This window comes from Pelobates fuscus, chromosome 10 (genome assembly GCF_036172605.1).
Source record: "Pelobates fuscus isolate aPelFus1 chromosome 10, aPelFus1.pri, whole genome shotgun sequence".
NCBI classification, from domain to species: Eukaryota; Metazoa; Chordata; class Amphibia; order Anura; family Pelobatidae; genus Pelobates; species Pelobates fuscus.
The window spans coordinates 55,901,914-55,916,650 of NC_086326.1; the positions used below are offsets into that span (position 1 = coordinate 55,901,914).

Genomic DNA, 14,737 nt, shown 5'->3' on the forward strand with positions numbered 1-14,737 from the left:
GTCTGTGTATCTGTGTGTATGTATGTCTGTGTCTCTGTGTGTGTGTGTGTGTGTGTGTATCCATATCTGTCTCATTACAGATCATCACACGCTGGGAGGAAGTGACCGCACGTCACTCCTCCCGGCATACTGAGAGCCCGCGCGGGAGGAAACAGAAAGGAGGAGGGAGTCAGAGTGGGAACTCTGACTCCCATCAGGCTGAGCCACCACTGTATGTATGTATGTATGTCTGTGTCTCTGTATGTATGTATGTCTGTGTCTCTGTATGTGTGTATGTATGTGTCTGTGTATGTATGTCTGTGTCTCTGTCTGTGTGTATGTCTGTCTGTGTGTATGTCTGTCTGTGTGTATGTCTGTCTGTGTGTATGTCTGTCTGTGTGTATGTCTGTCTGTGTGTATGTCTGTCTGTGTGTATGTCTGTCTGTGTGTATGTCTGTCTGTGTATGTATGTCTGTCTGTGTATGTATGTCTGTGTATGTGTGTATGTATGTCTGTGTCTCTGTATGTGTGTATGTCTGTGTCTCTGTATGTGTGTATGTCTGTGTCTCTGTATGTGTGTATGTATGTCTGTGTCTCTGTATGTGTGTATGTCTGTCTGTGTCTCTGTATGTGTGTATGTCTGTCTGTGTCTCTGTATGTGTGTATGTCTGTCTGTGTCTCTGTATGTGTGTATGTATGTCTGTGTATGTATGTCTGTGTATGTGTGTATGTATGTCTGTGTCTGTGTGTGTGTGTGTCTGTCTGTGTCTGTGTGTGTGTATGTCTGTTTCTGTGTCTGTATGTGTGTATGTCTGTTTCTGTGTCTCTGTATGTGTGTGTGTCTGTGTATCTGTGTGTATGTGTGTATCTGTATGTATGTCTGTGTCTCTGTGTGTGTGTGTGTGTGTATCCATATCTGTCTCATTACAGATCATCACACGCTGGGAGGAAATGACCGCAGAGATTTTTGCCAGAGGCTCAAGGAAGCAAGGTGAATGGTTAGAGTTAGGACCCACCTAGGGGGGTCTGCCTTGATGTGGCAGGTGGGCCTCTCATGGCCAATCCTCTCATGGCCATTGGAGGTAACTAAAAGACCTCCATTTGTTTTAAAAATACATAGGGATAAAGGATAGAGCGCAAGTAACATGTTTTTCTTTGGTTTTTACTATGTATTGGGGCTGATGTGTACTGTAGTCATTGCAGCCGCCCAGTAGTGATGGGAGTTGAGCGCAGGACTTTTCTTTCTGCATTTGTATGTCTGTGTCTCTCTCTCTCTGTGTGTATGTATGTGTGAGTCTGTGTCTCTGTGTGTATCTATGTCTGTGTCTTTGTCTCTGTATGTGTGTGTGTATCTGTATGTATGTCTGTGTATGTATGTGTGTCTGTGTCTCTGTATGTGTCTGTCGGGGGTGTGTGTATGTGTTTGTGTCTGTATGTATGTGTCGGGGGGGAGGGGCCCATAGTCAGGGGGGAGAGGTTCACGGTAGGGGGGGGCCCACGGATCAGTTTTGCACCGGGGCCCCATGGAGTGTGTGTACGCCACTGCACTGCTCTAAAGTGCATAATAAAAAGTAGATTCAATAAATTCATAGATAAAAGAATAGTGTCTTGTTAGATTTTTACGTCTGTTAAATTGTGGTTACAAAGCCTCTTGTTGGTGAATTGTATGTACTTTATATATACAATTTATATATAATGTATTTAATTGATGTAATTGTTTAGTGCAAAATAGGTATTTAGCGAGATGAAGATAAAGGCATAAAGAGCTAACTATAGACTTTAAGAAAAAGACTTAAATCTAAACTCCACCAGCTATAATAAATCCTAGCTAGTGAGCCCTTAACACTCGGAAACGATAATAAATGTTGAATGATTTATTAGTTTGCCAAATTACAGAGCATTACAAGATGGATTTGCCACATTTTTATTCCTTACAAAGAACGCATTGAAAACTGCTCAATGCATTTTAACAACAACGTTAGAAACCTCTGTACATCTTGCATTTGTAGAGAATCCCTGCAGTTTTTTCAGAAGTGATGTCTGCAAACACTAGCCATTTATTCACTATAGTGTGAACTGTCAGGATTTCAAAGTGAATTTCACTTTTTGAGCCAAAATAGTCATACTGGCAATGTAAACGCCATATTGGAACGCTGAATGTTATACACCTCTATTTAATTAACACGAAAACATTAAAAAGCAAAATGACACCCACGCTAAAGAGTGATCAGGTAACCTGTGTGCACGCATATGCAACTTCTTTTATACCATCCCTATATAGAATCTCTCTCATAAGTATACAGATCGCACGAGGCTTCCTAGGAATAGACAGACAACAGTGTTGTACACTAAATACAGGAGATTTTAAAAAATCAACAAAAGTTTTTTTTTTTTTTTTTTTTCTTACATTATTGCGGTTTGATTTACAGTTTTTAGTTACCATGTAAATGTCTTGTTTGTTAAATTGAAAATGTGGTAAAGCTAAGGTGCAAGTGGATGTGACATTTTGTATTTATATTGCAGAGATCCATTAATCTGACATAATGAAAGAGAGGGAAAGGGGGGAAACAAAAGCTAACAAACCCCCCAAAAAGCAAAACAAAAATCCCAAAGAACTGTAGGCTTGTGTTCAAAATGTTGATCATCCAAATGCTTCATTGTAGTTTAGACATTAGTAGTAGCAAAATGATTATATATAAAAGGCCGCAAGTGTAGCATTTTACAGTTGGAATATTTAGAAAGTTGCAAAGAAACAAACAACCCCTCTCCCCCGAATATAAAACACCAATTTTACTATATTCCTGGCTATGCTGTATTGTCCTAATATTGACCTAAAATTTACTATTTCAATTAAAGGAGCCCCTACTCTCTCAAGATGTATGTTTGTTTTTGTTCCAGCCAATTAGCTTTTGTGCCTTGCTACATTTGTTTGTTTTTGTTATGCTAAATGTAATCTTTTTAGAGAGTAGCTGTAAATGTGTTTTGATACGTTTTGTAGTGAATTTTTTTTTAATATAATATATATATCTCCTTAAGGACACATGACGGAAATGATTCCCTTTTATTCTAGAAGTTGTGTCCTTAAGGGGATATATAATAGGTACTGCAAATTATCTTTAAAAATATGTGTATAGACCACACAAACAAAATGTATTACTATTCAAATGGAGAAATAATGGAGCTTTGTAATTTTACAATAAAAAAGGATTTTCAATATGTAAACTCGATGGGCCCATACATCAAACGTTTTTATTATTTTTTTTTTCTTTCTTTTTCAATTTACCGCTTTTAAATCTTTCATTACCTACCTTACTCTTGCTACTATGCTCAGCTAGTTTGAATACCAGCATGTATTGACTTTCATTTATTCTGGTTTGCTGTTTGTGTCTTGCATTTGGCTGTCCTGTGTTTGGTGCACCTGTCTGTGAGGATATTATACACCTCACACTCTATCTTCCCTCCTGTCTATATTATTGAACTTTAAACTTTTTGCCTGGTTAAACCATACTTCCTTTAAGCTACTGCGCTCAGAATAATAATTTTAAACTTTTTGTAAAGGCACGTGGTTCAGTAAGGAAATTCAATTGCAGAACAACATATTCTTAAAAGAACACACTACACACAAAAATAATTTCAGCTTACTGACGTAGTTTGTGTCTAGATGTACTCATTTTAATTGCAGTTTATCAAATAGAAATCGTCACTTTTATAGATTGTGGCAGAAATGCCTCTGCCACATGTTATTGGAGGAGCCTGCTTGCCAGCCTCCTGCCAAAAGACTATGGGCCCTTTAAAAACTTATGTGATTTATGTACTTTTGTACTCCATAAGGAGAGACCGACCGTTGGCCCTAATTCCCTGGAACTGTTTTGGGCATAGAACCATGTGCACAGTCGGTCAAAATTATGACATCCATGGAAATCCTGAACACCTGAACCAATCTGGGTGATTTTTGGATATGTTGGTCCCCCAGATTGGGGCTCTCAGGGGATATGACTTTTTGTGGGGTTTCCATGTGTTTTGGGGGTACTTTCGGGGTGTTGTTGTATTGCATGTTTCTTGTACTGAGAGATAATTACTTGAGTACACAAACATATTAAATTATCTCCCAGGCACAGGGGAGGGATTGACCTATTTTGTATGGGGGTGTCCTGGACCTGAGAGCCAATGTAATCGTGTGTATGTGTCTACTGTCAGGTCCAGGGGGGAGTGCCCCTTGCATGGGGACCTGCATATAAGGCCAGTTGTGACTGCCAATAAATGAGTTCCTGCCTACCCTCAACATAGAGGCAGCAAAGAGATTCCCAGGCACTCAAAGTGTTAAAGCTGCAGGCAGATTTATTGAAACAAAAAAACAGCATCGTTTCAACCTACTGAGAGGTATTTTTCAAGCCTCTCAGTAGGACGAAATGTTTTTTTTTTTTTTTTTACGCTCAGGTTTTAAAAATGAACTATTACCTGGTGAGGGTCATCCTGGCCAACATCAAGGAGGCCTTATTGCCGAATCTATCTGCTGACAAGGACTGATCCTCCTGAGAGCCTGCAGGATCATCAACGGTCATCAATGGCGCGCAAACCCTCAATGACCTGCATTTCACCTCTGCCGACTTCTGGAGACAGCTGCACAATCCCATGCCCAGCCCTTAGCAAGAACATACAGGCGGATTGCCTCAGCAGATTTGGAGTGCGGTGTTGGAGGGGCCAGCAATTACAGCCCTCAAAGGAGCCCAGCAATGGTGGTGGAAACAAGCATCTCTCCAGAAGAACAAGGCTACATCCAGACAGCCTTCCAACCAGGATCCTCGGGGACATTATATAGGACTGGATAAGATGCCTGTAATATCGGAGGGCCTCTTTAGGCAGCCACTAGGCACACCACACAACACTGTAGGGTCACAACTCACTAGCCTGTCTGCTTGGTCAAGAGGCGGAAGGGGTTCACCCACGGAGGGAGTAGGCTGACGTAGGGGCACTCTTGTACTATCTTTCCCTGTAGCAGAACACCGTCTCATTTTTATTTCTGTATCATTTTCAACAGTTTTTACTGTTTAAGTTTATATGTTTCTTGGTGTTCAACTAGCTACTAGACCATGCATTACGCTTGTGCACTTTCACTCTCTATGTCCTTGGTATTTCACTGCCAATGCAAGCATGTAGTTTCATAACCTTCATACCCTAGGACACAATGTTTAACTTGTTTATTCAGCATATTTTAAGGGAAAAAAAGAGTGCAACATTCCTGAATGACATAGTCTAAAATGCATTATGGTCAGTTTGTATGTATGCTTGTACACTTTGCTTCCCTCTGCACTACAAAAATAAAGAATTATTCAAATGAAGGTATGTTTACATACCTCTCACATGTTCCTATTTAGGAGGAACAGTCCCTATTTTAAGCCCAAATTCCTATGTCCCTTTTTCTCTCCTAATGTCCCTCTTTTCTATGAGCTCCATATTGTTGGTGTGTCAGAGTGTATAACAGAGCTCCACAGCAATACAACTCACAGTAACGTGTCTACAAACTACAATAGATGCATTTATAAAACCGTCTGTGTGAATAAAAATACATTGTTCTTGTTCTAAATTACATTTTAGTTACATCAATTGTTATTGGTAAGTCACCTAAAATTTCTCAGAATAACCCTGCCGTGGCCATACCCTCACTCACAATTAAAGTGTCAGTCTTTCCAGATTCAAAATTATGACAAATATTTGTTTATGAAATGCACAATTTCAGTATTTTGTAAATGAAAGGCAGTGGTGTGCTAGGAGGCACAGTCTGCTCTGGATGTCAGCTAGCTGGGGGTGCAGTGGGGAGGGCCACTGTGCTATGACTGTTGTGTTGGAACCCTATATACTAATGCACTTCCTCACAGTACTGTCATTGATTGTAGCATGGCTAAGCAGAATTGCTGCAAAGACAATGCAAGTTCCCCTGGCCAGTTTGTCAGTTCAGGTCTGCGTGAGACAGCAGTGCTGTGAGTGAATATGGTGTGAACATGACCAAATGTTATATACATAGCACCCCCCCCCCCCCCCAGCATGCTTGGGCTTTCACTGAGTGACCTTGCAGAGGAATGTGCATACTCTCTGCTGCAATCCCACTTTGTCACTGCACACGAGTCTGGGTAAATAGAGCTATGGAAAGACACACAAATACTTGTAAGGTGGATAGAAATCCATTAAGGAGGTATGAACGTGTGAGGAAGCAGAAAGGTGGGGGTGGTAAGAGACACACTAGCAGTGGAGGCAAGACATGAGATGTAAGTAGGGGTGATAGACTGGGGACACAAGTGGGGGAGGGACTTGACTAAGTTCAAATTGTGGGTTGGCGTGTTGCAAGGTCCAAACTTACTGGAATAAAGATCTAGTTTGGATTGTGGTTCCATAATTTTTCTGTCTGTTTTTGAGGACTAGATGAAGTCTGGGATGCTGTATACGTGCATGTTCTGATTCTTCTTATTCTTCCATAAGTGAGGGAGATGCTTAAGAAGAAGAGGAAACATACATATGGGGAGATGATGGGGATTCGGTAGTGAGGTTGGAGATGGGAGACAGAAGTGGGAAAGCATTGCTGTGCAGTCAGAGCCATGGAGTTGTAAGCCATTATTGAATTTCTGAAGTTGGAGTTTGCAACAGAAGATTCTCCACCTTTGAATTTCTTCCCTATGGAACTGCCCTCCCTTGTCATATAAGGTTAATTAACAAAGACAATCTGGATTGTGGAAGAGCTTGGAGACCAGCCTCCTTCCTAAAGAAGGTGGACCCTCTGTTATTCCCCCATAGGGAAACATGGCATATATATATATATATTTATTTTAAATATTAATACGTATTAGACCACTTGAAAACCCCACATCTATGTGCTAAGAGTGCCAATATTGTATATATTTTTATGATTGTTGATGGCTCATAAGTGTATACTGTGAAATATTTGACAAACCTATTCTGCTTGCACAGTGTATAGATGAAAGGGACACTCAGAACTCCTAAAACACTTTAGCTTTAGGAGTTCAGAGCTTCAGCTTGCTGAAATGCTTTATGTGTGAAGAGTGTTTCTTCCTATTGCAAAGACTTCTCATTGAGCTGCAGTGGAAGTCTGTGATTGGACAGCTACAGTAGTCTGAGCAAGGTTAGAAGGGGAGGGTTTGCAACGTCAGACTAGAGAACTGCAGGTTTTACAAGCTGGTTTTGGATATACTCACAATTAAAAAAAAAAATATATATATATATATATAACTATATGCATGCATGTATCATTGGGGGATATCTACTAAACCTCAATAAAAAAATATTTGGGCAATGGAGTGTCCATTGAAATTTAATTCTCATAGAGAAAAGGAGTAGAGGCACAGGTAATTGCAATACTAAAAGGATTGGAAATACAAACTGTTTTTCCTGAGCTTCAGCTCCCCCCACAGTAGTTCCAGCAGTGTAAAAAAATTAGGTCTGTGCTTCCAGTTGTAGTGTGTATCAATGTGCTACCAAGCATTTATTTGAAGGACATAAAAGACAGGCAAACGTTTCAAGCACAAGTACTTTTTTTAATGGAAATATCCTTCAAAATGAAATGAAATTCAAATTTTTTTTTCTTTTCTTGTTTTATGTGAAGAGATTTTAGTTTTTGCTCTTTAGATCGTAAGTAACAGTTTTAAGTAGGCATTTCCCAAAAATTATATGTAGGTAAATCTATCTGGAAAATAAAGTAATAAAAGCCTTTAAAGCGACCTTAACAACGTAATTGGAAATGTTGTAATGGTGCCAGGAGGTTCCTGACGCCAGCTTACTTCTATGGGTTAAACCGTTAACGAAGCCTTGTGCAGAAGTGCTGCTGAATAGCTGAGAACCTCCAGTAGCGTTTCATTCACAAAACAACTTGAGAAACTTCCATATTCTTCTCAAGCTGTTCGTGAATGGGGAGCTACAGCTGGCAGTCTAAGCCAATCAGCAGTGTGGCTCTCCAAGGCTTCCTGATGCAAGCCTTGGAGAAAAGTGGAAGGAGAGAATCCAACACCATGTAAGCTGGAACCTCCTGGCACCATAAAAATTTAATTCCGATGCAGTGGTTATGGTTCCCTTTAAAAGGGTTTTTATTTCTTTATTTTTATTTTTTTTATTCTTTCTTTATTTAATATATATTTGATTTACAAATGCCTACTATTAAACAAATATATTTACATTCCTTGTATGGTACACAACTCATTTTCTTCATTTGCATTGTATCTAGGACAACGGCCTACAAGAAAAACTTGACTTTGAAATTCGGATGAGAGAAGGAATCTGTAAGCTGCTTTCCGTGAGCACTCAGAAGGACCAAGTATTGAACGCAATAAAGAATTTAATGGTCTGCAATGCTCGTATTAAAGGATACCTTGCACAGCTCCATTCACCAACAGAAGATAATGTACCAAACAAAGGGAGAAGGTTAGTTAATCAGATGTAATATATCACAGAAGAAAGAAGTTGGCAGGTTTATTTAGACTTTTGGCGACCGACAGTTGTGTTCAAAAGACAAAGTGATAATTTCAGAAGACAGAAAAGAGGTCCATTCATTGTATGTACAAAGCACTATAGATTGCATGCAAGTGATGTTCTGTAGGAGCAAATGCACATTGGGTTCGCCAAGCTCTGCTTTATTACGGCAGAATAGTGAACACCATCCTTAAAGGAACACTATAGTCACCTAAATCACTTTAGCTAAATAAAGCAGTTTTAGTGTATAGATCATTCCCCTGCAATTTCACTGCTCAATTCACTGTTATTTAGGAGTTAAATCACTTTGTTTCTGTTTATGCAGCCCTAGCCACACCTCCCCTGGCTATGATTGACAGAGCCTGCATGAAAAAAAAAAAAAACTGGTTTCACTTTCAAACAGATGTAATTTACCTTAAATAATTGTATCTCAATCTCTAAATTGAACTTTAATCACATACAGAAGGCTCTTGCAGGGTCTAGCAAGCTATTAACATAGCAGGGGATAAGAAAATCTTAATTAAACAGAACTTGCAATAAAGAGAGCTTAAATAGGGCTCTCTTTACAGGAAGTGTTTATGGAAGGCTGTGCAAGTCACATGCAGGGAGGTGTGACTAGGGTTCATAAACAAAGGGATTTAACTCCTAAATGGCAGAGGATTGAGCAGTGAGGCTGCAGGGGCATGTTCTATACACAAAAACTGCGTAATTAAGCTAAAGTTGTTCAGGTGACTATAGTGTCCCTTTAATTTTAAAGTCTGTCTAAAACAGCTTGATTTCCACAAACTGGACAGTGCAGTAATATGTGTAGGAAGAGAATGTTATTGAGATGCTTTCCAGAGTTGTAGATGTATTTGACCTGCCACCATATCCACTGAATACCAGGCTGTATATTCTAGTGTAGAACGGATGGTACGCTGAATTGAGGGAGCTAATGTAACTACTCAAAATTTGGTGAAAAGATTTGACCATAATCTCTGTTATAGGGTGTTGAGCCAATCTATTTTAATTAAATATCTAGAGATGATTAAGAATAATGATAAGGAAGGGGGAGTGGGTTGGCTTTCTAGTCCAATGTTACTATAATCGCTAGGAACTTTTTACGAGCATTGTGTTGGATAGGGAGGGGCCAAGCAGCAGAAATTCAGGTCTCTGGGGAAAAGGAGAAAGTGAGGTACTGCCGAGCCTTCTAGAATTTATTGTGATTATCGAACATCCCCAGAAAAAGAGGTAGATGTCTGATTGATCAGTTAGACATTTAAAACCTTTTGTATTCAACTTTCTGTCCACTGCATGTAATCTGACAGGGATCTAGTATGCATAAGCTCATTCGAGCAGGGTCCTCATCAGCCAATTGTTCCTATCAAAATCTGTAATAGTTTTTCTCATTTGTTGTTAAAGTCCCCTTTATAATACTGTAAACCGCTGCAGAATTTGTGGGTGCTATATAAATGGCAATAATAATAGTAAAGCATCTGTAACTAGATTCCTTGATATGTATACATTGGTAATAAAGTGATCGTAGTATATGTAATTAAAGCACTATTTTGGGATGAAATTAATAAAACAAGATTATATCTCTAATATAAAATGTGTAAACAAAAAAAACTGCTACCACATTGTGTGTGCAATTGGTAATAGTTTTATTTGAAAAGTGTATGCCATTGTTTAAACCATTGTGAGATACCAGTTTTAATCACTGTACAATAAACAGTAGAACGTAAAAGCTAGTAGAGCGTGGACAATGAATAAATAACATTTTGTAATCCCTAAATGATGTTAAGACGTGTCATTATGTCCTAACTAGAATGGGCTTTAGTACTGCTCTTAGGGTGTAATGGCACTTCCTGCATATCTGGTGTGAGCAGGGTTAAAGGGACACTCCAGGCACCCAGACCACTTCTGCCCATTGGAGTGGTTTGGGTTCCAACTCCCACTACTCTTAACCCTGCAAGTGTAATTATTGTGTTTTTTTTTTTATAAACTGCAATAATTACCTTGCAGGGTTAGCTCCTCCTCTAGTGGCTGTCTACCATAGCACCGAAAACCTGTGCTAGAGTGTCGCTGAACGTCCTCACGCTGTTTGAGGACCTCCAGCGTAGCTCAATTCCCCATAGAAAAGCATTTTCAATGCTTTCCTATGGGGATCTCTAATGCCCACCGGCCGACGTAATACAGAGGAGGAGGAGGGGGCGGCGGAGGAAGAAGCAGCGACGTGGGACATGTCGCTGCCTCTGGTAAGTTACTGAAGGGGTTTTCACCCCTTCAGCAACCGGGGATTGGGGGGGTGGGAGGGAGAGGGGACCTGCAGTGCCAGGAAAACAGATTGTTTTCCTGGCACTGGAGTTTCCCTTTAAATCCCTGCTGATAGTAGGAAGTCCCATGTATCAGTGGATACCTGGGGCTCCCACACTGTCTGATGGGGCCATTTGTAGTGTCTCCAGACTTTTAGATGAGTTGCTTGCAGTGCTGGAAGCAGTTTTTTTTTTTTTTTTTTTTTTTTTTTTTAAATAGGCATTATTAATTCCTCTAGGGAGATTGCAGAGTGTGAGCAGGGTTAAACCTAACCCTAGGGTTTCTGTTAGTCAGCTGGGGCCATTTTTAGTGGACCCAGACTGACCGATTAGCTCTGTGAAGCACTGGAAGTCAGCCCTGCACAGAGCCCTTTAACTCCATTGATAAAACTGCGGCTGAGCAATCTCACTCAGCTGCAGTTGTCCTGGGCTGCATGCTGCTCATGGGAGACACTCCACAGTCTGAAGTGACAGGGTCTCCCAGCCTGTACTCACCCGATTCGGACTGGTGCTGGAGGCCAGCTGCCAGACCATATAATCTGCTGGGAACCAGGGCTCTATTAAGAATTACCCTATGGCTAATTAGTGTGTAAATAGTATCAGAATTGATATATTAGCATTGTGTTACGTTAGGGTTAGGATCATGGTAGGGTAAATGATACCCCCCCTACCTCTCTAGTTACCCCCTCCATTCTCATCCCCTCCCTTACTCTCACTAGTCACCTCTTCCCTCCTTCACTAGTCACCCCCTCCCTCCCTCACTCTGTCACTAGTCACCCCCTCCCTCCCTCACTCTGTCACCAGGCACCACCTCTCACATTCTTCCACCTGTCACCCCCTCCCACACACATTCTGTCACCTGTCACCACCCTTGGTCAAGTAGATTTTTCTTATATTCCACACACCTGCACATGCGGACACACACTAACGCTCAATACACATATGCATTCACACTGACACTATATACAAAAAAGTACATGTAGTCATCCAGACATGCACAGGTGCATTCGCACAGATTCAAATACAAACATGCATTGATACACAGGCCTTCACACTGTACACATCCAAAGGAATGCCGTATTATGAGAGTTATATTTAACATTTATTTAATGCACATATATTTGGCCTTCAAAGGGCCTGGGATCTAATTTTGCCCGGGGGCCCTAAAAGCTCTGTCTGCCCCTGCCTGAAACAAACCTATAGCTCAAACTAAAGGTTTCGTTTAGGTTCAGAATGTCGACAATTACCTCAGTCCTGAATGGGTTAATTGTGAGTCAGAACACTGCAACATATCTAACAGGAGTGGATGTGTTTGATCTAGATATATTGTATATTCTTGCATACTATGAGCGAATACGTATGCATGACGCTTGCTGCATGTGTGGCTTAAGTTTCATGGTACTGTAGAGGCAACCATCCCAAAAATACCAGTCAATTTTCCAGACAAAAGAAATTCCAAACCTTTTATATCCATGTTTCTGTTTCTCCCTCTCGCTGTGCTGACCGACAGGTTGGAAGGGTACATATTACAGCAATTATTAGGGGGCTTGGTTTTTATTTTAACTTTTTTTTTTGTACTTACGAACACATGGTTTAATGTAGGAAATAAGTAAAAAAAATATTAAAACTTCTCAGAAGTGCTAGTTCCTCCTTAATGTGAACCTGTGCTGGCAGGTTACTTTTAAGCCCTAATGGCTCTATAGACCAATCCTATATCATTATTTGTTCTGATCAATAACATAACGTATTGCCTAGTGAAATATTAAGTTAAAACGTACCTGCTATCCATTGCCAACAATCCCAATATTGGTTCCACTAATATAACAGCTGCCCTGTCTCTGCCTATCTCATTCACTATTCCAACACAATTGGCCATGATTGGCAGAACTTTCCTAGGGTCAATCTTGTTAGAAGTTTGAGGAACTTGGTGAGAGTGGTCACAGTGAGATAGGGCAGGGAAACCACTTGGAGGAGGGTTCTCCTGCTTTTTCCTTGGACGTCGGTTCTCAGTTCTAGGCTTCTGCTGCAAATTGACAAGTGGGTAGAGAGATTTCTTTAAAAATAAAAATTGTGAAAATCTTTATATTTGCTAGCAATTCTATTCGCGTGCAAAATAGATTAATTTTAAAAATAGCAGTTCTGTGTACTATAACAGGTACACATTTTATTCAGTATAAGGTGTTCATGTAACTTTTTTGTTTTATTTATATATCTTCATCATTGTTTTATCTTTGTCATGTATCATTTTATCAGTTTCCTGTTTTGCCCTATATTTGCAATGCAAAGTGAAGTGCATTTTCCATCTAAGTATAGTCTAAAGAATAAACCAGTTTGAGATTACTTTACATTTTTTTCCCAATTTTACCTATGCCATACTTTATTGAATGCCCTATAAAGTTGTGGTTTGATGCCATCTACTGGCCATATGGTACGATTGCAGTGTGACAAACCATAGCATGTGTACCTTGTTTTTGTGGGCATGTTTGGTGGTAATATTTACAACACTTACAAACTACCACTTAAAGACTTATAAATAAATTCATTAAATAGTGACAATCCTAACCATAAGATAACATGCTCATTTTCATTTGAAAACACTCAAATGGTTGGACTATTGTATTCTTTAATTGTGGTACCCTGACGAAATATGGATTTATTAATTTATTTATTTTTCTTCATGACAATAGATGCATTTTTTCTATTTTTTTTTATTAGTGAAAATTATGCTTGGACCTTGAAGGGACACTCCAGGCACCATAGCAACTTCAAAGCAATTAAGTTGTTATGGTGAGAGGAGGTCCTGGGAGTGGGTTTACCTGAAAGGGTTAAACCATTAAAGAATGGTTTAACCCCGAAGTCCTCAACCCATTCTGACTTTACCCTTCCTCTCAATATTCAAGGCTTCAATCAAGAAGCCTCGGACCATACCTTTTTTATTTTATTTTTTTTCACTCACTTTCCTCAATAGGGAGCCTCTCCAGAGGTACATTTCCAAGGCTTCCTGATTGAAGCCTCTGTCATCAAAAGGAAAAGGTGCAAAGACCCCAGAATGCCTTAACCCCTTAAGGACACGTGACATGTCATGATTCCCTTTTATTTCAGAAGTTTGGTCCTTAAGGGGTTAAAGAACTACTTCATCATAATTAAGCTGTTGTTGGGATCTGAAGGTCTTTGGGATTGACTTACCTAATGGGGTCAAACGGTTTTGAAAGTTTTAACCCTAAATATCTGTTGACAGCACCTGTCTGCTGGGCCCCTTTGTGCCTTCCCCAGCTCTAATGCAGACGTTTTCCCCTTGGGCTCCAGTGATAGGTTGAGACACTCTCAGCCTATCACTGGCTGCCCATTCAGAAAAAAAGAATACTTAACAAAGGCACATCTAGCTTACAAAATGAATCTTTTTTTTTTTTTTTTTTTTTAATGCATTTTAACAAAGCAGGAAAAAGTGCATTTATTAATTTTTCCTAAATTTCCTTCCAACCTACCTCCATCCCTTTTTCTTAGCGGCAGAACTTGCTTTGTATATATGCAGTGGAGATTTTTATTATTTCTCCAGAACAGCCCAGGTTGACCTGTGCTAGCTTTCAAGATTCTTTCTGTGCAGATGGATAAGTGACTAAGTGGCTACTGATTAATGATGCATTAGTATTTGTGAATTATGTGAGTTTAAGCAGGGATACTTTAAAATCCTGGCCTGTTAGCTGCTTGTGTGGATTGGGGATGGTGTGAAAAGGTGTATGTGTAGGCAGCAGCCCCTCTTCTATTTCAGAAGTTATTGTTACATCATCATAACAACCTAATGCTTTAACGCATAGAACTTGGTTTGTTCAGTTTGCTCTCCAGTCTCTGAATACATATTTATATTTCATAAAGCATTGACCATCTGACTGCAAATGCAAACATTTGTTTTCATTCTGCAGTTTTGCAGCATTTTTTCCACCGTTTGCCCCTCTGCACTCTGGGCAGGTTACATGCTCAAGATGTACACATAC

At 39.9% G+C, this 14,737-nt stretch overlaps 1 protein-coding gene across 1 annotated transcript in view; it reads left to right on the forward strand.

Annotated features, from left to right (window-relative positions):
• Positions 1–14,737, forward strand: part of RTKN2 (rhotekin 2) — a 112,567-nt gene that overhangs the window by 2,011 nt on the left and 95,819 nt on the right. Inside the window, exon 2 of the mRNA XM_063435118.1 lies at positions 8,207–8,403. Within this exon, the coding sequence (XP_063291188.1) occupies positions 8,207–8,403 (197 nt within the window). The remainder of the gene's footprint in view (positions 1–8,206; positions 8,404–14,737) is intronic.